Here is a 22,461-nt window from a genome sequence, read left to right as displayed (position 1 = left end):
GGGTTAGGGTTAGGGTTAGGGGTAGGGTTAGGGGTAGGGTTAGGGTTAGTTAGGGTTAGGGTAAGGGTTAGGGTTAGGGTTAGGGGTAGGGGTAGGGTTAGGGTTAGAAGTCAACGTTCGGAATAGCGGTGTTTCGGAAAGGCGGGGTGTAACCGGCACTAACCTGGAACATGGGGTAGGTGAGGAAGGTCTCCAGAGCTGGCACTAACCTGGAACATGGGGTAGGTGAGGAAGGTCTCCAGGGTCCTTTCCTCGCAGTCAGGCTTGGCCTCATACTGCTTCAGCAGCTTGTCAAAGTCACGGTTCTGCTTGCAGTGAGCCAGGATCTGCAGACTGTACTGGTGGTTCCTCACAAACTCCTGGTAGATGTTCAGCATGGGCAGCAGAATGTCAAACAGGTCCGCTGAGAATGGAGAGAGCCCGAAACATGTGTCCAATGATGAAAATGCTACTATTACTGCTGCTGTTGCTGCTACTACTCCTAATAATAACACACTGTTATCTACAGCAAGTAGGTGGTATACTGTTGTAGCACCAGGGCTGTCTCTCCAGCACTTTAGTAAACAGAAAATACATTATTTCAGGAGCAAACACAGTAAAGATTATAAATGGGTACGCTCTCCTCAATGGCTGAAATTAGCAAACCACGTTAACATTTATTTTCTGTATATTAAAGAGCTGGCAAGACGGGGAGACCCCTGTTACTGATCAATAGCAATGATTACTATTTCTTTTATGCAAAGAATATAACTTACACTATACTGTAAGTCACCACCATTATTTTACCTCTGAGAGTGTAAATTATTAGTTAACCTCTCAGATTTAAAATGAAACACAGTTTCTCTTACAGTGCATCCGGGAAGAAATGCTGCTTACCCAAGACTAATGTTGGCCAGCTGGCTATTCTTGCTTTTAGTCCCTGGTAAAATATCTGATGCAAAAACATGATGGTTTCACTGAAAATAAAAAGAGAAAATGGGCATAAATAAATATTAGTGAATATTCAGAGCCTCAGGCCGCACATGACCTCACGCAAACAGCTCATTACACAATGAACGTAGCCCTGAGATAGTTCACATCATCTCTCATGCACGTCTTACATAATCCACCACACTTATTCATCCATTCACCACTTTCAACCTTGTGAAAGTTTTCAAGGAACTTCAATATTTTTAAAAACAGCTTAAAATAGCCGATCTGCTTAATTGTCTATATATTTCTTGCTACAAAATATACCACAAAACGTATACATTAGGGCTGAAAAGGCCTTAGAACACAGGAATGCCATGGCTTACTGGATTGGATTTTTTCAGTTAAAACCTTTTAATACTGGTTTGAAGGACCATGATAATTGTTTTTTTCTTTCCATAGTTTTAATTTTATTTGAATGGTTTGCATTTCTTTTCCATGTATGAACTTATATTTACTCGCGACCATTGTTGAATTAGTCCGGAGTCGTGCGCCCCCGCCGCCCCATATCTTTTCTGAGCAGGGGTCACGCCTCTCACGCAAAACGGACATGCATTAATGCCAAAATCCCCCCAAGTTCACACCTCGACAACCCTTTAGTGTCACAACAGGGTGTTTTAACAAAGAAACAAGCCTGTATGCATATCAATAGACCTGTATATTAGGTATTGACGTCTCTAGATAAGCGACACCCCAAAAATTGAATCACCAAAGCACCACTGCTCACGACCCACACAAATCCCAATTGGGTCACAGAGTTCATGGAGACGGCCACACCTGTTGAGAAAGATGCTGCTGACGTCGTCGTGTGTGATGGGGGGCTTCTTGGAGCTGGCCGCCATGCGGAGCGGCCTCAGGAAGTTGTTGACCAGGATGTGGAGCTGCTGGACGTACTCGGCCTCAGAGTCCACCATGCTGAACACCACCTGGTTCCTCTTCCGCATGCTCTCGGCGTGCGGCGAGCGGATGTAGTCCTGGATGATGGTCTTCCACTTCCTCCGGCAGATCCAGCCGCGCAGGAAGCTCTGGACCTGAGGGCGTACACACAGGGGCGTCACACCAGATTCTGGGCCCTGGGTACAAGGATTCACTGCGGGGGCCCCCCATGAATGTTAACTATTGAAAAACAGCAGATATACAAGCTCACAGCGCGGCACCGAGTGCCGCGCCGCGAGCTTGTAGATCTGCTATTTTTGAGAAATCGTATAAATGTGTGTGCAAGAAACGTATGTTTCCATGTCAGCGGTGCTCAAACGTTTTCATGTCAAGAACCCCCGAAGATGATATGTACCCCCATCTCAAAATATTTAGTTCCAGGGACCCCCCCCCCAGAAGCAAAATTTGAGTTACAAATGTTCGCTTAAAAAATACATATTCAAAGATTTGCACACATTTTCACATATTTAAAAAAATAGCAGATCTACAAGCTCGCAGCGTGGCACTCGGTGCCGCGCTGTGAGCTTGTAGATCTGCTATTTTTCAATAGCTAAAGTTACTAGGGCCCCTCCACCTTGGGCCCCAGTAACTCAGTCCCACTTTTCCCCCCTTGTGACGCCACTGCGTACACAGGTTTCTAGTGAAGCCGCCACGTTCTTACTATGACTCCTGAATATTCGTTTTGATGTCACTGGTGCTCAGACTTTTTCATGTCAAGGAACCCCAAAATGATATGTCTTTGGCCACGGACGCCCATCTTAAAATATTTAGTTACAATAAATTGAGTTACAAATGTTCGCTTTAATAATACATATATTCAAAGATTTGCTCACATTTTCATGACTTCTCAGAGATAGCAGATCTACAAGCTCGCAGCGTGTCACTCGTGTTTTAAAGCGATCGCTGTGTGGATCGTTGTGAAGACTCTCTGAACCCTGGCAAAGGAAACTCTGGCAGCTAATGAGTTTTATCTATTTATTCTAAGCGTTATTTTCTCCAAAGTCATTAGCCTGGCATCCCTATTTTAGGCATCTCAAAGATTTCAAATAAGTTAAAAAAGTAAAAAAGAAATAATTCTCAACACTTGAAATAGGGCTTACAGTAATTGGTTAACTTACTGTATCTCACTGGAATATGTTTCACTGTTACATGCCTTTATAATACTGGTGTTAAAAGTGGGGTCCAAGGACTACCAGGTCTCCTTGAGGGGTTCCAACTATTTAAACACTTGAACGTTGAGTCATATTAAAAATGCCAGCTATTGCTGACCTACCTAGTTCACAATGCGTCAGATCTGATATTTTCACAAGCATATATTCTCTTACAGGGGTTCCTGGCACGAAATATTTCAGAATTGGGGTCCACTGACAAATACCGGTAGGCCTACATAAACATTTCGAGGCCCTTAAAATGAATGAATTTCTAAGAAGAAACGCACCCGCACACTGCCACTTGCACGTTCCGGAGGCCCTTTAAATGAAAGAGAGCTACCGTTTCACGGTGCATCTACTGTACTTACTTTTTTGATCTTCTTGATTTCTGAGTCGTCATCATCACTGGGGGCTGCTGTAGGGCTGGCATGGATCTTCTCGTTGTCTTTGAGCAACCCAGCAATCTGCCGTGTGTAACACATCCACAGAACGGACCCTGTCATTCACACAGCTCCTCATGTCTCCTTGCCAGCATGTCAGCAAAGTGACTGAGACAAACACCATTTGGGGCCTGTCAACACTGTCACAGCACCGAAATGTGCACAGTAAAATCCTGATTGTTAATTTAACTCTGACAGTGTGAAAATTGACCCGTACGGGTCAATTTTCACACTGTCACAAGTTCAATAACACTCAGGGCTTTGTTGTGTGAGGCTGACAACATTACTACTGTCTGCTTGTTTGATATCTCTGCACCAATGTTTATTCACACTGGTCATAAATGTAATCTCACCATGTGCCATGTAAACACTGGGACAAGAACAGCATGGAACAGGCTTGAACTGTTTGAAGGTAAAGTGTCTCCATTTACTTTGTTTAGAGTACGAGAGTTAATTATCTTTGCGTTTCGCAGGAGAGAGGCGGAATAAAGCCCCGTTCATGCATATTCAGAGCACAATTTCATTTCAAGCATCACATTTGCACATTAAAGTAAAATGACTATTTGATCTGAAGAATACAGCGGGGGAACATCGCTCTATTGGAGGGATTGTTCTGAGAGCAGAGGTAAAGTGGAGCACGACTGCTCCTACAGCACAACAACAATCGTACAGGATGGAATCCTGGATCAGTATGGAATCTCACGCATTCACATATGAGACAAAATATGAAAACAATGAGCAGAACATTTCACCTGTTTCCCCACAGGTTCATTGTGCTGTTGGCATGGACGTGCTGGGCCCCTGATTCAGCCCGGGAAAAAGAGTTGGAGAGGCCCTCATTGCGTGCTATAGAGAGAGATCTCTCTATAGTGCTGCTGCTACTCAAAGATTTGCCATTTCAGATCATGACAAGTGACAAGCCAGTGGGCCAATTACTGTACATGAGTTATATTTTGTCGTTGTCGGGTGGAAACCTTGTATGTCCAAAACCGTTTGTTTTGTAATTATCATTTTAAAAATGATTTAAACTAGTGAAAACAGCCGATCTACAAGCACACAACGCCTCGCACCGCGAGGCGTTGTGTAGATCTGCTGCTTGTAGATCTGCTGTTTTCACTACTTTTGTGCAACGGCCTTATATGATGTAGCAGGGCGTTGCTTTGCGACAAAATGTATACATTTGAAACTTGGATATACAAGGTTTCTGACCGACGGTGACGATTTACTTTGTTTGCCGCCCAGCCCCCAAAATGGAACGAAGGCCGACATTTTATTTTTTATTTTTTCCTAATGGCCGGCCTGGACCGGCCGGGAATGAACCGGCCGTTCGGGAGTTGTCCCGCTTTTCCCAATGGCCAGCACGTCCCTGGCTGTTGGCATGCAGACCAAAGTACTGAGTGCACAGGAAACACTAACCACTTTCTTTCGCCAAATATCTCTGCGGGGCATGAGGCCTTTTGTCTTTTTGGAGGTGGCCCAAAATTGTACATGTTGCACAAAATGTGTACGCTGTACATAACAAGAGTAAAATCCTGGGTGTTAAAGAAGTAGTTCACCCTAAAAAGGACACATTTTCTATCAATGACACACCCCATGAAGCCTTGAATTCAAGGAGATTCCTTAGTTTTTGTCACATTCCGAAGCCAATAGTTTGATGACCGTTTCATTGGTCAGTAGGAGACTAAGTTGGAGACACGTTGCGTCTGACAAGACTAAACATAACAAAGTTTGAGAATCACTGCTGTAGAGAGTAAAATGATCACCATGAAAATTACCTCTGATTTGAGCCTCTCAATCTCTATTTCCCCATCTTCTATCTGTTGTCGAAGTTGCTTAGCGACCGTTTTCTCTGTCTCCACAATCTGAAGTAGATGGAGATACTTCTGCGTGAGACTCTCGTGCTCATTGGCCAAGTTCCTGTAACTGTTGACACACACGCACGCACACACACAAGTACACACGTACACACACGCATGCACGCAAGCACGCACGCACACACACACACACAGACAGACAGACAGACAGACAGACACACACACACACACACACACACACACACACACACACACACACACACACACACACACACACACACACACACACGCATGGTCGCGCACACACACACACACACACACACACACACACACACACACACACACACACACACACACACACACACACACACACACACACACACACACACACACACACACACACACAATAAAGATTGTAGAATTATTGTACAGTATGTTGATACCTCCTGAGAACTGTCCGGAAGATTCTGTCCTCTATAATGGACAGTCTTCTTGCATCTATCTTTTTACTAATTTGAGGAAAAAACAATCCTATAATAAAATTGGCTTAAGGGATGACAGGTCGGTGGGATGACCTCTGACATAACGCTCATGTCAAAATGTCTCAGCTATACCCTTATAAGGAGTTCTCAATGCACCAACACCAAAATATGGAGTGTGTTGCCTAACCTCAATGTGTTGTCATGCATCAGGTGCTAACAAATAGGTTGACTCCATATGGCCACAAAAGGGGGCATGCCCATATATGGGCATATACTGATTACATCTGATCTCCTTATATGGGTTAGGGTTAGGGCATAAAACAGACAAGGACTGACAGATGCAGAGATCCGGAGCCACAGATCCGACCGCTATGCCCATACTGTACATGGTCATGTGCATATGGGACCGACCGGGAATCTCACTGGTTTAAATAACCACCAGTCTGTATACGGTATGTTAAACTCATCATATTTAAAAAATATTTAGTTCGAGCACGACTCCAACTCGTTTCAACAATACATCTTCAATACATCAATACAACTTCTTACCGGGTCTGGAAAGGTAACTTTACTTTCGGCGTTAAGCCGTCAACTTGACACAATGCTGATGACGGCTTGTATTTGTCACATTCCTAAGACAAATAAAATATTTTAGTAAATTTACCCCCATTGATTCCAGATGGGGACCCAAATGCATTTGGGTCCCTATCCGGAATCAATTGAGGTACATTTATTGTAATCAAATTATTGTCTTAGGAATGCAACAAAAAACTAAAAATATTATTGAACTCAAGTCTCCATGGTGTGAATAATCAATAGAAAAAGGTAATCTTGTGAGTGAACAACTCATTTAATGACGAAACAAGTCCGTTGTTGCTGGCTGCACTGCGGCATACCATGCCGACTTAAAGGACAGTTCCGTGAGTGCTGGTGTTCTCTTTGAGAATGTTATTGTAAAGTAAACTCGTCATATTGCCAGCTTACCTGGCATGTGAGATTGCTGCCACCCATTCGTCACAGTCCTTCACATCCTCTGTGCGTAACTCAAGTGCCTTCTGGTTTTCATGAGTGAAACTGACTGTGAAATAGTACTGAAAAACACAAAGAAAAAATGTCACACTTAGCCTGTAGTGTACACAGAAAAACATTGTTAATTAATGTATTTCTAACCCTGTAGTGTACAGTGTGCAGTCAGGGTTTTACTGTTGATTGTATTGGTTATATTCAACAAAAGGCCATCAACATATAAGTGGCCTACGTTTATAATACCTTAATAGTAACCAAGACATGTGTTCCATAAACAGGGTCAAAAGTGCTCTTGACTACACAGTAAAACCCTCAGTGTCAGCCGTTTTGGGCCAATTCATACACTTTATGAGATAAAATAACACTGACGGTTTTTACTGTGTACATGTTTCGCTCCCTCAAAGAGGACATAGAAGTACACAGTAAAATCCCCACTGTCAATGTATCCATTTGTAACTTTGTAAGAGTGTACAAAATGTACTCAGGATTTCACAGAGGACCAGAGGAGGAATCCATCAATTCCTTAGCACCAGCAGTACTGATGGGGCATGCTGAGGGGAGGCCTCCCCTTCCCCGGTTCCTGGGATGCTCTGGTTCCCATGAGGAAATACCATAACAGAGATGAAAGCTGGAGGCATGGCCGAATTACATAACATGTGCAATACCTGTTACCTAGCAACGCCACTGGCGTGAACAGATACTGTAGGCTCTTTTTTTGTTTCTTGCCTCACTCCATTTCAGATGAGTGTGTGTCTGTATTGTGTAATTCCCTACCCCAACTATTTATTTATTATTAGTTTTTTTTTGTAGTTATAGTGGGACTCACCAGGGTCTTACACTAGACTATGTTGTTCCACAGCTTGAGAGCAAAAGCCTCGCCCTGTGTCGTATTTGATGGGATTTTGTGCTGATTGTAAGCCCAAAATACAATTCCATGACAGAAATGACAAACAACAGAACCTCATTCAGTTGTTCTACACTATAATGCCTATAGCGACATTCCATAATAACATGCCATCGTAGTGTCTGTAGCAGGTTCTGGTTTAGTTGGCTAGAACATTATAGTCCTACCGGTACATACAGTACCATATAAATGTTCACAGGAGAATAAGATGGATGAACTAGTGTGTTTTGATAGTTACTGAATTACCCCCAGGATTAATATAGTCTGTCTGTCTGTCTGTCTGTCTGTCTGTCTGTCTGTCTGTCTGTCTGTCTGTCTGTCTGTCTGTCTGTCTGTCGGTCTGTCTGTTACACCTGACCAAATACAGTATAACTCACTTGCAGTAAAAAGGGCCAAGCTGAGGTGAGCAGGGGTGGCTGGAGGTTGGTCAGAGGCAGTCTGGTGATGAGACAATGAGCTACCTGAACCTTCCCCTCTGTTTAGAGGGCAGGGAGGGAGGCTGACGAGCTACGCTAAGCTCTGTGCAGTGCAGTGTGCTCCCAGGAATGAAGACTGTTCATTTACAGTATTGTGCTGTACATTTGTCAGAGAGCTGCTGACTCAACTCGGACACAGCATGCAATCTGCTGCTGCAAATGGTCAGTTTTAGGGGGGAAAAACATTATTAAAGAGGTGGTGCCATAGTTTTGTACTTTTTCTGTTTTTCATGTGTCTAGGAGGTTGAAAGTACATCATTGGACCCCCTGGTGTGGTTTTTATGAGCAATTATGTATTCTCTTGGTATTTGTTTGTTTTCTCTTGGAGGCTGCCACCTTGTGGTCAAAAGTGTCAGTTAAAAAACACAGATACTTTTACATCACAGAATCAACTCCTCCCCTAATTACCATTCACCCAACACTGTGGGGTGTGGCTAACTTCAGCTGGGTCACCACCCACCATGACATCCATGCATACTTAATGAACTGGGGGTGTGGCCACATAAAAACCCAATTTTAACTCTTTCTGTATACTTTTTTGGAAAAAGTCTTCCTCCTAGTATAATCATAATACCTGATAATCATGTTTTAGAGGGGGGGAAATCATGGCACCACCTCTTTAACAAATTCTTCTGATATTTATGTCTTTTGTTCAACCATAACGGTAGCCCACCTGGTTTTTGTGGGATCAGCACAAATCCCACTGAAAGACACACCACCAGGGTTGCTGTGTTTTACTGTACTTCCGTATTTCACAAATTAAGTATTCAATCAATCAATCAAACCAAAGTCAGAGCAACATGGAAGCAACTTTGCTCACAGCACCTACAGTCGGGACTGTTGTCTGTCTTAACATCCATTAACCACCAGGAAGCTACAGCCTCAGTACTGCTCCTATCAATCGTCTTCCCTCTGAACCCTAGCATCTATATTCTGAGAACTTTAGCCAAAAATAGCAGATCTACAAGCTCACAACACCTCGAGAGGCCTTGTGAGCTTGTAGATCGGCTATTTTTGGCAAAGAGCTTTGGTGTATAGGGGAAAAGAGCAGATACATTACAGAGTGAAAGATCAAGTTGAACTATTGACAGTTCAAGTGGTTAAATATCTGAAAACACAATTCGACATGAATCCAACATACACTGATGAAACTATATGGAATCTACGAAAAGGTAGTGGGGGTCCCTGCTTCATCTCTCTTTCTCTAACTAAGGGGTCCTTGGCCTGAAAACGTTGAAGACCCCTGGCTTAGAGGAAGTACCGGTATACATACTTGCAGGAGATGATACTGTCAACTACTGTACAGTAGCTACCCTCCCCCTCGCTACTTTCTACACTACAGGTATCTAGCTTAACCTGGCATCCAGACTTGAGAGCATGTCGCTCATATAATTTACAGTAGCACCCCATCCCTTTTACTTTGATGGCGGCCTGTGGCACTCTCACTGTCATTTTAATCCAGGACATTAAATGAGGGATTAGTGGTTTGGTGAGGCGGTTAAGGCTTCTTATCAGAATTTTAAAGGATAAAATCCACACGGATTCACAGGGCAAAAAACTGCTTCTGCACTGCACTTATGGGTTGACACTTTCAAGCAGGTCGCCCTTCCAGCTCTGAGCACAGTAGAAGTGCAACCATCAACGATGTCACAGCCGGTGCTTTGCCATTGCTGGGTTTAACCACTTTCTACCTGGCATCCCTATTTTGAGCATGTCGTTATTGTCATAAATGTTCAAAAATAGCAGAAATTGCCTATCTACAAGCTCAAAAGGCAGCTTGATGCGATGTGTTGTGTGTGAGCTTGTAGACAATATTAGGGATGGGACGATATGAAAATGTCATATCACGATTATTGTGACCAAAGAAATCGCGATTTACGATATTATCGTGATAATCAAAATATCCCCAAAATCCATTATCCTGAGGCGTAACGTTTGCCAAAAAATAGCTGGCTATTTTTTGGCAAAGAGATTTGGTAGAGAGTGGAAAAAAAAGTACGTATCAAGTATCAAGTACATACAGTATATTATAAGTACGTTTTACCAATAGAGGGTTTAAATGGTAGTGGATATGCAGCTCGGCAAATAAAAGGTGAATTGATCCCGGTGCATGACGGAGGAAGATATCACGATAAATTAAATCTCGGCGATACGATTATCGTGAGTGATTTTTATCACGATAAACGATAAAATCGCTTATCGACCCATCCCTAGATGATATAGGACAGGAGAGACTGGGCAGAGTTCGCACTCGACTTAAAAAACATGCCTGACACAAGTCTGCTCTGAATCAGTGGCAAGAAGCGGCCTTCTCGGGCGAAATATAAATTCACATGGCGGAGGACATATCAAACGAGTAAACATGCATGTTTGGAGGCAGGTTTGTTCCGCTGCCGCCCTACAGGATCTTTTATACACTTGATTATTGCAGCACGATCTGACTTTGCTGTTCTTCGCCACAGGACAAACTGACCATAAACGGCATGCCCCGAACTTGTTATTTTCTTCACAAATATCATGCTCACTATTGTGCAAAGAAATGACAGAATTTCATCATTTCCTTAAAGCTCTGAGGCTCCTTTCATTAAGAGAGATGACATTCGTTTGTGACAACGTGCATTGTGCAAACATACTATACATTGGTCCACTCTGTATCAGTGGACAAGTTGGTGCATTTCAAGTTGTTGTGGACAACAATCTCTTCTGATCGTCAACAATATCAAATTGAGAGCATCCTTCTCACTGTTTCCTCATTCACATAATTCACATAATTCAAGATAATATTTTTGCGTAAAATTAGTTTCTGTCATTGCAAAGACAAGCAAAATGACACTACTGAGTTGTAGGATTTAGTGCATGCTAAAGAAACAAGCTTGGATAATTTACTGTATGCGTTGTGATATCCTGGAGCAACAGTCACTTAGTACAACCCCTTGGCAACTCAACATGTGTTAAAGAAGGATATTCCTTAAGGTCACCTCAGGAGTTATATCCTCATCCTTCGTTTGACTACTGAAGCCATTGACCGAAATGACATGATCAATCATTCGATTGTGTTCCGGCTTGGATCAATGGAATTAACTAAGTATACTTTAAGTTTCTATTTATCAGTATCACAATGAGAACTCATCTCTTCAACGTTTTAAACACAAATCACACCCAGTGTGAAGTGAGCGGTGCCTTTGAGCAGTTAATTTCATTAAGCTATAGCCACAGTGGAAATAGCAAGACACGTCATCTCTGGTTTACTTCCCGTATCTGCGTGAAGTACTAGGTTGACACCTTTTTAAGAGATGGGTTGGAGGTTGGAGTCTATTCATTTCCAATGGAGAGTGAACGTGAACACAGCTTCTGAACCATTCTTTAGCCCCACGGTCACTGAACTAAATATTGGACCCGATCGTTACAAGCCACACAATATATTCCCCACATTTTCATCCTAAAATGGCTTTTTTCAGAGACAAAAATAAGGAGAAAATCTACTTTATTATCGACCTTTCTTTGTCCCAGCAACACATAAACACTCTTGTGCGATCTAGCACCATGTGCGAGATTTTGCCATCAGGCTCCAATTGAGATTGCGTATCTGCGTATATTAAACTTATTTGGCAACATGAATTATTGTGTTGTCCATTAATGTCAAGGCTGTTCAACAGCGCCACTTGGTCACCCAGCGGTATTGCAGCTGTTGCATACTGCCAACAGATATATCTGTCCTACACACTGCATACAGACGTACCGGTACATACTTACACGCACACAGTCAAGCATTGGAGCACTGAGGCATCGCTCAAAAATACCATGACGCTTTTTACATAGTTTTAGTATTAATTAGGGATGCCCAGATCGGGATTGGGAGATCGGGATATCGGGAGATCGGGGCCGATTAAAAGATCGGAATCGGGAGAAAAATATCGGGAAACACCTTGTCTTTATATATTTAAAAAATATATCAGCTGATGAGCTTTATTTTTAATTAGTTTTGATACAATGCTGCACTAAGTGAAAAAAAAAGCTTGGATAGAATGGATACTGTTATTTACATTTAAAAAAAAAAACTTTAAAGTACAACATAAAAGCATTTCTCTTTTCTTTTTCCTTAATGCATTACCAAAAGATCGGATCGGGAAGGATCGGGATCGAATCGGGAGCAAAAATATTTGATCGGGATCGGGAGCAAAAAGACGTGATAGGGGCATCCCTAGTATTAATGTTATATTATCATTAAAATCTTAGCGTTTGGCCGATTATTTGGGGGTAACGATGTGGCCCACAGGTTAGAAATCACTGCTCTAATCTTTGGTCTGCCAAATGTTCAACAGGCGCCTGTCGACCTACACCTAATCATTATTCATGGCTGGCTACTCTTCCATCTTCACATTCATTAGCTATTCATCCTCCTGTCAAAGAAAATCTATTTCTGTCCAGGGAACCATGCATGTTGTTGTAGTTTTCTTGCTCTTTTTAGCCACTTGAACACCAGCATGCCTATTCTGGGGCAATATTCTGCAAACAGAGCAGATCTACAAGCTCCAAACGCGTCGCAAAACACCACGTTTTGCGCTTGCAGATCTGCTATTTTTGGCAAAGAGATTTGGTGTAGACGGAAAAAAGTGATCCGACTAACTCAAGCATGTTTCACTGAAGAATAGAGGGATTTAAGTAGTTAAAGAGCAGGGTGAGGGGTGGAAGCATGCTAATCGTTGCCTGGTGCTGAATATGTTTATTGCTGAGTCACCCATGCACTGAATAACTAGCCTGTCATGGCTAGACTAATACCACTGCATAGATATTAGTACTCTGTCTGTGTGGAATCTGCATTTCCAAGGGTCGAATTAAAAAAATGCCTCTGGTGATAACCCGGGGACTGCCCATAAGTCCGAAGGTTCATTAGTCCGAATTTAGTTATGGTTACTGAGGTTAAGGTTAGGATTAGGGTTAGAGTTAGGCATAGTATTCTTAACAGATTCGGACTAATGAACCTTCGGACCAATGCCATGGCACCGATAACCCCGCCCCATATTTTCATACTGGGTCCTGATTGGAGCCCCACAACTTCAGGGGCAGGGAAATTCAATCACAACCGAGCGGGGCCAGATCAAATTTACAGAGGGGTTTTTTGGAGGGGGGCTGGCGGATTTGTCTGGTTTCCAGGCTACTGAATGACTGTTTAATGGAAAATATACAGCCTATGTTGTATCTACATTTATATATATCTGATTGGACTGAGCTGAGAAGGCACTGACAGGAGCTGTGATAAATCAACTTTGCAGAAAGCACTTGCGGTAATTTGTCTGTTTGTGTTTTGTAGCAGTGACGTAACTCCCGTTACTAGCTGTGTGAAAAAATGTATGGTAATTTTTTTTTCTTTTACATAAATCTATATGATACAGTATCTAATCTATCCTATAATCCTCTATCCCCTGGAGAAATGTAACCCAGATTGAATGTTCAATACTACTACTACTACTACTACTACTACTACTATTACTACTACTACTAATAAGGGTAATAATAATAATAATAATAATAATAATAGGCCTAGTAATAAGTTTGCTTATAAAGAACGTATTAAAGATTTCAAGGCATAAAGACTAAATTGGGGAGAAAAAGGGGGTTAAAAATTATTGTCTAAAAAATATATTTAAAAAGTGACTTACATAAAACAATAAAATAAAATACAATCAACAGAATAACACACATAAAAGCCTAAAAGTAAAACAATGATAACATGTATGAAAAAGATTAGTGCATTGAGGAAAGCATCAAACAATAACTTTTCTAACGTTAAATTATGGAAAAGCCCTTTTGATGAAGCCTGACAGCAAAGACACCCTTAGTATTCAACCTTGACTCTGGAATAACCAGCACTGCACTTGGTTGACCGGAGTCACACAGGGCTCTATACCAGGGGTCTTCAACGTTTTCAGGCCAGGGACCCTTAGTTGAGAGAGAGATGAAGCAGGGACCCCCAGATTCCATATAGTTTCATCGTTTGACGGCACACTCATCAGTGTATTTCGGATTCATGTCAATTTGTGTTTTCAAATATTTAACCTCTTGAACTTACTCTACTCTTTTTCTCCTCTACACCAAACCTCTGCTATTTTTGGCTAAAGTTCTCAGAATATGACGCTAGGGTTCAAGTGGTTAATATAAAAAAGGAGAAGAAAAAAAATACTTCTATCACACAAAGATTTGGGGGACCCCCTGTAGTAACTCTGAGGACCCCCTAGGGGTCCCGGACCCCCTGTTGAAGACCCCTGCTCTATACTATACTACAGATTGTTCTGTTTTCACGCTGCATCAGGGGTCTTCAACAGGGGGGTCATCAGAGTTACTTCAGGGGGTCCTCCAAATCTTTGTGTGATAGAAACTTTTTTCTCCTTTTTTATATTAACCACTTGAACCCTGGCATCCATATTCTGAGAACTTTAGCCAAAAATAGCAGATCTACAAGCTCACAACGCCTCGGCTATTTTCGGCAAAGAGGTTTAGAGGGGAAAAGGAGCAGACTAAGTACAGAGTGAAAGGTCAAGTTGATGAAGTATTGACGGTTCAAGTGGTTAAATATCTGAAAACACACATTGACATGAATCCAAAATACACTGATGATTGTGCTGTCAAACGATGAAACTATATGGAATCTATGAAAAGGTAGGACGCTCGGGTGGCGCAGTGGTAAAGTCCCTGCCCACCACCACGGAAGGTTGTGGGTTTGAATCCCCTGTGGTGCAACCGGCTATATCGGGCGTCTGTGCGAACACAATTGGTCCGTGTTCGGGGGAGGGAAGCCGGACGGGGAGGGTGATACTTGTCATTGCATGTATTCCTACAGGCTGGGGTAGCACCTGTCAGCAGGGAGTGTTGGGTGGGAGGAGTAGGACGAAGGCTCTACGTCCTCCTGGTGGGGGCTCCTCACTGGCAGGTGAGTTAGTAGGATACAACAGCTGTGACACAGAAATGTGTTTGGGGAGGAATCAAGTGGTATAACAACTAAATTGGGCTGAAGAAGGGGTAAAAATAATTGGCTAAAAACCCTCTGGATTCAAATTATTAGAGAACAAGAGAGGAGGTAAAGGAAAGAGGGAAAATCTCTCTCAACTAAGGGGTCCTTGGCCTGAAAACGTTGAAAACCCCTGCACCACATTAAATCTCTTCGCTGAAAATAGATTTACAAGCTCAACAATGCGTTGAAACACATTGTGAGCTATTTTCTGCAAAGGTTTTCCGGATGCTGGGGTTTAAGTGGTTAATAACTCATAACGTAATTAGGGGCCTTAAAAGCAGTCAGTAAAATCTTTAAATGACCTAAAACAGACAGGCACCCAGTGTGCTAATAGGAGTGATGGGTCCAACAGTTAATCAAACAAATCAATTTAATAGATTATACATAATAATCGATAATTGATCATTTCATAAAAAATAATCGATTCACATTCAATCTCTATTTCATTATAGATGAAAGATTTTAAAGCATACGTTATATAAAAAAAGACAAATAGTTAAAATAGCCAATCTAAAAGCTCACAGCGTGTCCAATTGCAAGCTTGTAATGTAGATCTTCTATTTTCACTATTGTAACGAAACAAATAATTCTTTAGCGGTTAATCAATTTGTTGATATACAATCGTGCCTCTCAATTATTTGATTAAGTGAAAAAGTGATCAATGTAATGATGGCTAAGAAAATAATCAATAGTTGCAGCCATATTAAAGGTTGTCTTCTGGTTGTACAGTAGTTAAAAGCCTAAAACCCCAGGGGAGATGTGACACTACTACTCTCCACAGTTACCCCTCCTTCCAACCATCTTTAGGATGTAAATAAGGGTTGCCATGGGAACCGTGGTCTCAAATGCATAATCATTTGCACACAAACTGCAATTGAGAATAAACACAATAGGGCTCATGGCATGTTCCTTAAAGATGATTATGGGACCTCTAATCCAGTGGTTCTCAACCTTTTCAGGCTGCGACTCCCCAAAATAATCATATTTGAACTGGGGACCCCCCCTCCAACCTGACGAGCACTAAGAGTTGAGGCATTACATTTTGTATAACACGGTTCTATTTCTGCCTCTAATATTTGACGATTTGGCCAATGTTTAATTTGTCATTTTAGAGGTATTAAAAGGTCCTTAATTCACTTTAGAAATGTGAATATACCATCTATACACTTAAACGTTATGTTATTTGTTTACTGCTGAGTGAGAAAACAATGTTGCACATTAAGTTAATCATCTGGGGACCCCCCAAAATAATTTGGGGACCCCTCCGGGGGTCCCAACCCACAGGTTGAGAACCACTGCTCTAATCCATCAAAATCTAGGTGGTGATTCCCAACAGGGGAATATAATAACAGATCTATACTTTGTGCATACTAAAGTACTGTTATGTATTCTGTTCCAGTATATGTAGCCAAATGAAGACATAAACCTTCTGAATGCCCAACCACAGACTAATGATGACATGACTAGGCCTGTCACAATTATTACATAATCGCCTAATCACCATTATTTGAGATAATCGCAATTATTTCCCATAATTTATTTTCATAATCATTACCATGTTGAAAACTGCTGATACATTTTCTAACATGAAAAAAGTAGAGATAGCAGATCAACAAGCTCACAGCATGTCACAATGCGACGCACCGTGAGTTTGAAGATCGACTATTTACCCAATAAAAATGTATTTTTGAAAGTAATACTGTCAGTCATTTCTTTGTTAATTGTCATATCTGCCCTGTGCAACTTTTGTATTAAAAGCCAAACAGATATTTGTGGTATGTTCCAAGGTTCAATGCCAAAACCACATTTTTAAATTGTTAATTGCAATTATGTGAGTGGCAACATAATCGTCAAGTAAAATGTAATGATGGTGACAGCCCCAGACACACCAGCTACACATCAATAGTCTAGTTGCTCCTGGGAGATCTCTAGTCAAAGTTGACTGTGGATGTATAATGTTTACATTGCATGACAAAAGTTAAGTTACGCTGTGGTCACTGACCACTTGAACCCTAGTATCTGTATTCTGGAGCGAGTAACATTCAGTGAAAAGAGCTGTTCTACAAGCTCATAACGTGTCGCAACGTAAAGCATTGTCAGCCTGTTAGACTGACTATTTTCGGCAAAGACATGCACAGTGAAATAAGGAGCAAGCCTAATATAGAGCCCTGCATGGGGTAGCGTGGTCAACTAAGTACAGTACATGGGATTTATCCACTTGAACCCCGGCGTCCCTATTCTGGAAAGAACATTCTGTGTGAAGCTGATAAACAAGCTCACAACGCGTTGCAACGCGACATGTTGTGAGCTTGTAGATTGGCTATTTTCGGCAGAGAGACTTGGTGTAGAGCTAAATACAAGCAGACCTAATATAGAACCCTGGGGGTCAATTATTATTATTTGTTTTAATTGTTGCACCAAAGTAAAAGTAAAAGAAAATGTATTGTCGTGGTGGTGAATGCATCACCATTGCAGTGCATTCCTGTGCAGAAGGATAATGATGTAACATCCACACCACAATGACAATCTTACTTAGAATTCTATTTCTATATATCGTCGTTGTCGGGTGGAAACCTTGTATGTCCAAAACCGTTTGTTTTTATCATTAAAAAGAAAATGAACTAAACTAGTGAAAACAGCCGATCTACAAGCACACAACGCCTCGCACTGCGAGGCGTTGTGTGCTTGTAGATCTGCTGTTTTCACTACTTTTGTGTGACGGCCTTGTATGATGAAGCAGGGCTTTGCGAAAAAACATACAAATGTGAAACTTGGAGATACAAGGTTTCTGCCCGACAGTGACAATATGATATCATGGAGGGGTTCTTCTCTTTTATCCCAGACAACATTTGTCCTAATTATGCAGAGGTCAGGTCAACGTAAACAGGTGTGGTGGATGGGTTTGAATAGTAGTGTTGTGGACAATATTCTGAGGATGCCAAAGAATAGCAGATTTACGAGCTCATTGCAGCACGCTGTGAGCTCATGGATCTGCTATTTTTGGCATAGAGATTTGGTGTAGAGGGAATAAAGAAAAAGGGTGCACCAGCGGCCCATTTGACTAAGTATAGAGGGTCTAAGTGGTTAAATATGTTCCTTTTAAATGCACTGGGAGAGTGTAACATTAGCCAGTGTGTTGTATTCTGCTTTGTCAGCACAGGGGCAGCTGTTCACAGGAAGAGCCCACGTTCATGTTGGACTGCAGCCCTGCCCACAAGCTGAAATATGTTGGACTGCAGCCCTGCCCACAAGCTGAAACCAAGAGGTAAACTTCAGTCGCTGGAAATGAAGCCTACTTTCCGGTTCTAGTTGTGAAGCTGCTGTTCCTATTAAAGGCCCAGCAGATGTCGCTATTTCACCTGCTGGTGAAGGTTTTACACTTTACACTGGACCATGTTATTACCTTAGTAAACCTTTTCATAAACACTTATTATGGTCCCATTCAAATTACAATTAATTAAGGCGCCTCAGGGCTACATGCGACCTCGCCCCAAAATTCTTGGCCATCTGGCCAGTGATGTATATCGGACCAGTTACCCATATATAGAGACCCCAGGTACCCATCCATGTACTGTATATGGAGATATGCTGTGAGAGCCCAAACATGCTTACTCAGTTATTCGTTATGTGAAAGTCCTATGATGTCTATGACATCTGACATCATACCCTTTTATGCCCTACATGGAGATCCCTGTCAACCAGCCGTTAGTGTGGTATGTGGCTGATGTGGCCTCCATATATGGGCATTTCCATATGAAGTCCTGTTAGATATGGGCTTAATATTGATAACATCAGGGAACTCCATATATGGGCATACTTATGGGGGAAACTGTATTAGCCTGGCTTGGCCAGACTATATACTAATGCAGCTAACTATATCCCCACCTTGTTTTAACATGGGTGGATTGTTTAGCTGTGCTAGGCTAAAACTGTATGTCCACAACTGAATTATGGAGATACAAGGTTTCTGCCAGACAGCTGTTCTTAAAGTGCTATCACAAATACCACTTTTAATAGACATATATGGCAGCTATCATCTCTTCTATTTATGATTAAAATGTATTATCTGGTAGTATGGATATATCGATGACATCAGGGATCTTCATACAGCTGGGTATAAAAGGAATTCTGGGGAATACCCATATATGGACATTTACATACCGGTAGGTGATGTCACCTGTGATATCACCTGTGATGTCACAGTGATGTGTCAAGGGAACCAACACACACTTCTACACGTCTAGCTGTGACATTTCTCATGGTATGGGGATACAGTTTGAAATGAGTAGCCCACATACAGGCTCACAGCTTTGACTTTGTAATCTCACTTTGACATTGTAACTTTTACAACACTAACTGATATGGGCTTAATTGAGGTAAACAATAAAATATAGATCAATATTTAGGTTACATTAATAGAGCATAAGGTGAAAATAACAATAATATGGTATTCCTTACTCAAACTGTAGCTCTGTAGCCTAGCTAGCAATTGCAGTGTAAATGAAAACTCGACCACCCTGAATGATTTCAGACATCTTGCCAAAGATCTGATCACTGGAACAGTGGCGGTTTATTTAGTGGCGCGTCTGAGCAAATATCCTTTTAGCATGTTTTACTCCAAAAAGGATATAACTTTGTTTTCAGGCCAAGGACCCCTTAGTTGAGAGAGGGTTGAAGCAGGGACCCCCACAACCTGTTCATAGATTCCATATAGAGCATCGCAGTTGAAGCCCCACCCCGTCCTCACTCTGGTGTCGGAAGCGTTTTCCGCATTCATTTCTTCCATAGACGTTTCATAAAGTATTTATTTAAACGTTTTTAAGCCTTGGACAAAGCCACCTCAGCTGGAGAGGGATCATGTCAATATTCACATTTTTTTGAATGCAATGATTAATTAGAAAGGGCAGGGTACAAGACTGTGTACATCATTATTTTTAAAATTGCGGAAACTACACTCCCAGAATGCATTGCGAATGTTGTTGTTGTTTCCTGAAATATAGCCCTTAAATCACGCTCAGTTTAGTTATCCAGGCCAGCATATGGCCTGAAATGTAGTGATTGTCATCTCTGTGGACGCTCTTATCGTCATCCTTAGCATAGTGCATCATAATTTGTAAAAGAAAGACGATCGCTCACAGAGTTCTGCTGATGTGCAATAATCCGCCGGGAAGACAGGGGGCAGTAGCTACTTCCGCGGTAACCGCAAGATATGTGAAAGAAGAAGAAGCTAGACCAATCACAGACGCCGATTTCACCGGATGTACATGTTTAGCAGTATGGGAATTGCAGTTCTTCTCCGTGCGATCTTGATTAAAACGTGTTTTTACTAAAACTAGAGTGATTGCATACATACTCGGGGGTTCTACAGGAGCATATAGAACCATTTTACAACCACCAGCCTAGTGGTAAGTGTACATTGAATTGCTACGACTTCATGGCTGATAATGAAAAACCCTATGGTGAAAATGAATGGAAAATGGACTTCCGACACCTCACTGCGATGCTCTATAGTTTAATTGTTTGATAGCACGATCATCAGTGTATTTTGGATTCATGTTAATGTGTGTTTTCAGATATTTAACCACCATCAATACTTAATAAACTTGACCTTTCACTGTACTTAGTCTGCTCTTTTTCCCTCCAACTTTTTGCTGAACATAGCCGATCTACAATGGCGCGAGGCGTTGTGAGCTTGTAGATCTGCTATTTTTGGCTAAAGTTCTCAGAATATGGACGATAGGGTTCAAGTGGTCACACAAAAAATCACACAAAGATTTGGAGGACCCCCTCTAGTAACTCTGAGGACCCCCTGTTGAAGACCCTTGCTCTAAAAGTTCCGAGATGATGGCCTGACACCACAACCAAAATGTTAGAGCAGACATTAATAATAAGAAGAAGAAATCACATGTAATTAAATACCAAATAATATGATCTTGCTTTCTAATTGGCCAAAACCATCAAATCTGTGTTTGCTGCAGCAAAAACTGAATTGCTATTGGTGGTAGGCTATATAGGCTATACTTCCACTAGGTGTTAATAATGTTGCCTGATCGTTAATAGAATACCATGCGGGGATTATATAACATGTAATACAGCAATGTGGACTGAATCTCATGCTATTCCACTGCGCTGGATTTTAGGTCATCATGCAACAGCACAACAGAAACAATATGCAGAGAATACCAAATATCACATTTTAAATTGCGTGCGTTTTTACATTTGGGGCTTTTATTGCTTATTATATGTGGCTATACTGACTGATCGAGTCATCAATCTCATCAACGTTTAACATAAAACGCTAAAAAAAATAGAGTTGCGGCTGCTGCTGTGTGTGTGTGTGTGTGTGTGTGTGTGTGTGTGTGTGTGTGTGTGTGTGTGTGAGAGAGAGAGAGAGAGAAGAGAGAGAGAGGGGGAGAGAGAGAGAGAGAGAGAGGGAGAGGGAGAGAGAGAGAGAGAGAGAGAGAGAGAGAGAGAGAGAGAGAGAGAGAGAGATGATAGAGAGCTCTCTATTCCTACCTGCTTTTCTAAACCATCCTTGGCTGACAGTGAGGGTTTTGGCGAAGGCGCCCTGTCACACATGCATCCCTCCAACAGGTACAGACCGGAGGGTCTGGAGCTCTGCTCGTTCTCGAAATAAAACAGCATGTTCTGCAACAAAGCGAACCACTTTGAGTGCCATTTCGTGTTGTCCGAGCTCTTTTTGCTCAAGCCTCCTCGCCTCGTAGAGTCCTTCTTGGCCAAAAGCCCCAGGTAGGTGACATGGGCATCGTTGAGTCGCATTCCCTTCTGCATCTTGATGATGGAGGAGACTTTTGACGGCGAAAAACAGACAGACAGGTCGATCACATCCTTTCAACTCGTCCCTGTAATAAAATAAAAACAAAAAAACTAAACTAAAATATCGCCATTGTCGGGCAGAAACCTTGTATCTCCAAGTTACAAATGTGTAGCCTATGAGTTTTTTTTCTTCTTTTTTCTCTTCTCGAAATTAAAGCCCTACTTCATCATACAAGAGTGTTACACAATCATGGTGAAAACAGCATATCTACAAGCACACAACGCCTCGTGATGAGAGGCGTTATATCGGCTATTTTCACTAATTCAAAATGTTTTAATAATAATAATAGGCCCTATATATATTTTAAAAGGAACGGTTTTGGACATACAAGGTTTTCACCCGACAGCGACGATATGTTGACTTTGTGAATGCGGACCTCTTGCAGGCAGCAGCAGCAGCAGCAGGCTGGTCCACTC

The 22,461-nt window shown here is 41.8% G+C and overlaps 1 protein-coding gene across 1 annotated transcript in view; it reads right to left on the bottom strand.

The window, feature by feature from the left end:
* Positions 1-21,999, bottom strand: part of rasgrf1 (Ras protein specific guanine nucleotide releasing factor 1) — a gene marked incomplete at both ends in the record, with an annotated part of 39,347 nt that extends 17,348 nt beyond the window's left edge. The window contains 7 exons of the mRNA XM_080736106.1: positions 210-403; positions 877-956; positions 1,747-2,000; positions 3,425-3,520; positions 5,272-5,419; positions 6,777-6,883; positions 21,724-21,999. Coding sequence (XP_080592232.1) covers positions 210-403; positions 877-956; positions 1,747-2,000; positions 3,425-3,520; positions 5,272-5,419; positions 6,777-6,883; positions 21,724-21,999 — 1,155 coding nt within the window. The remainder of the gene's footprint in view (positions 1-209; positions 404-876; positions 957-1,746; positions 2,001-3,424; positions 3,521-5,271; positions 5,420-6,776; positions 6,884-21,723) is intronic.
* Positions 22,000-22,461: the final 462 nt, after the last annotated feature.

This window comes from Nannobrachium achirus (genome assembly GCF_963921795.1).
Source record: "Nannobrachium achirus genome assembly, chromosome: 11".
In the NCBI taxonomy this organism is placed as follows: domain Eukaryota; kingdom Metazoa; phylum Chordata; class Actinopteri; order Myctophiformes; family Myctophidae; genus Nannobrachium; species Nannobrachium achirus.
Note: the sequence above shows the minus strand (reverse complement) of the source record. Positions and strands in the feature narration are given on the sequence as shown.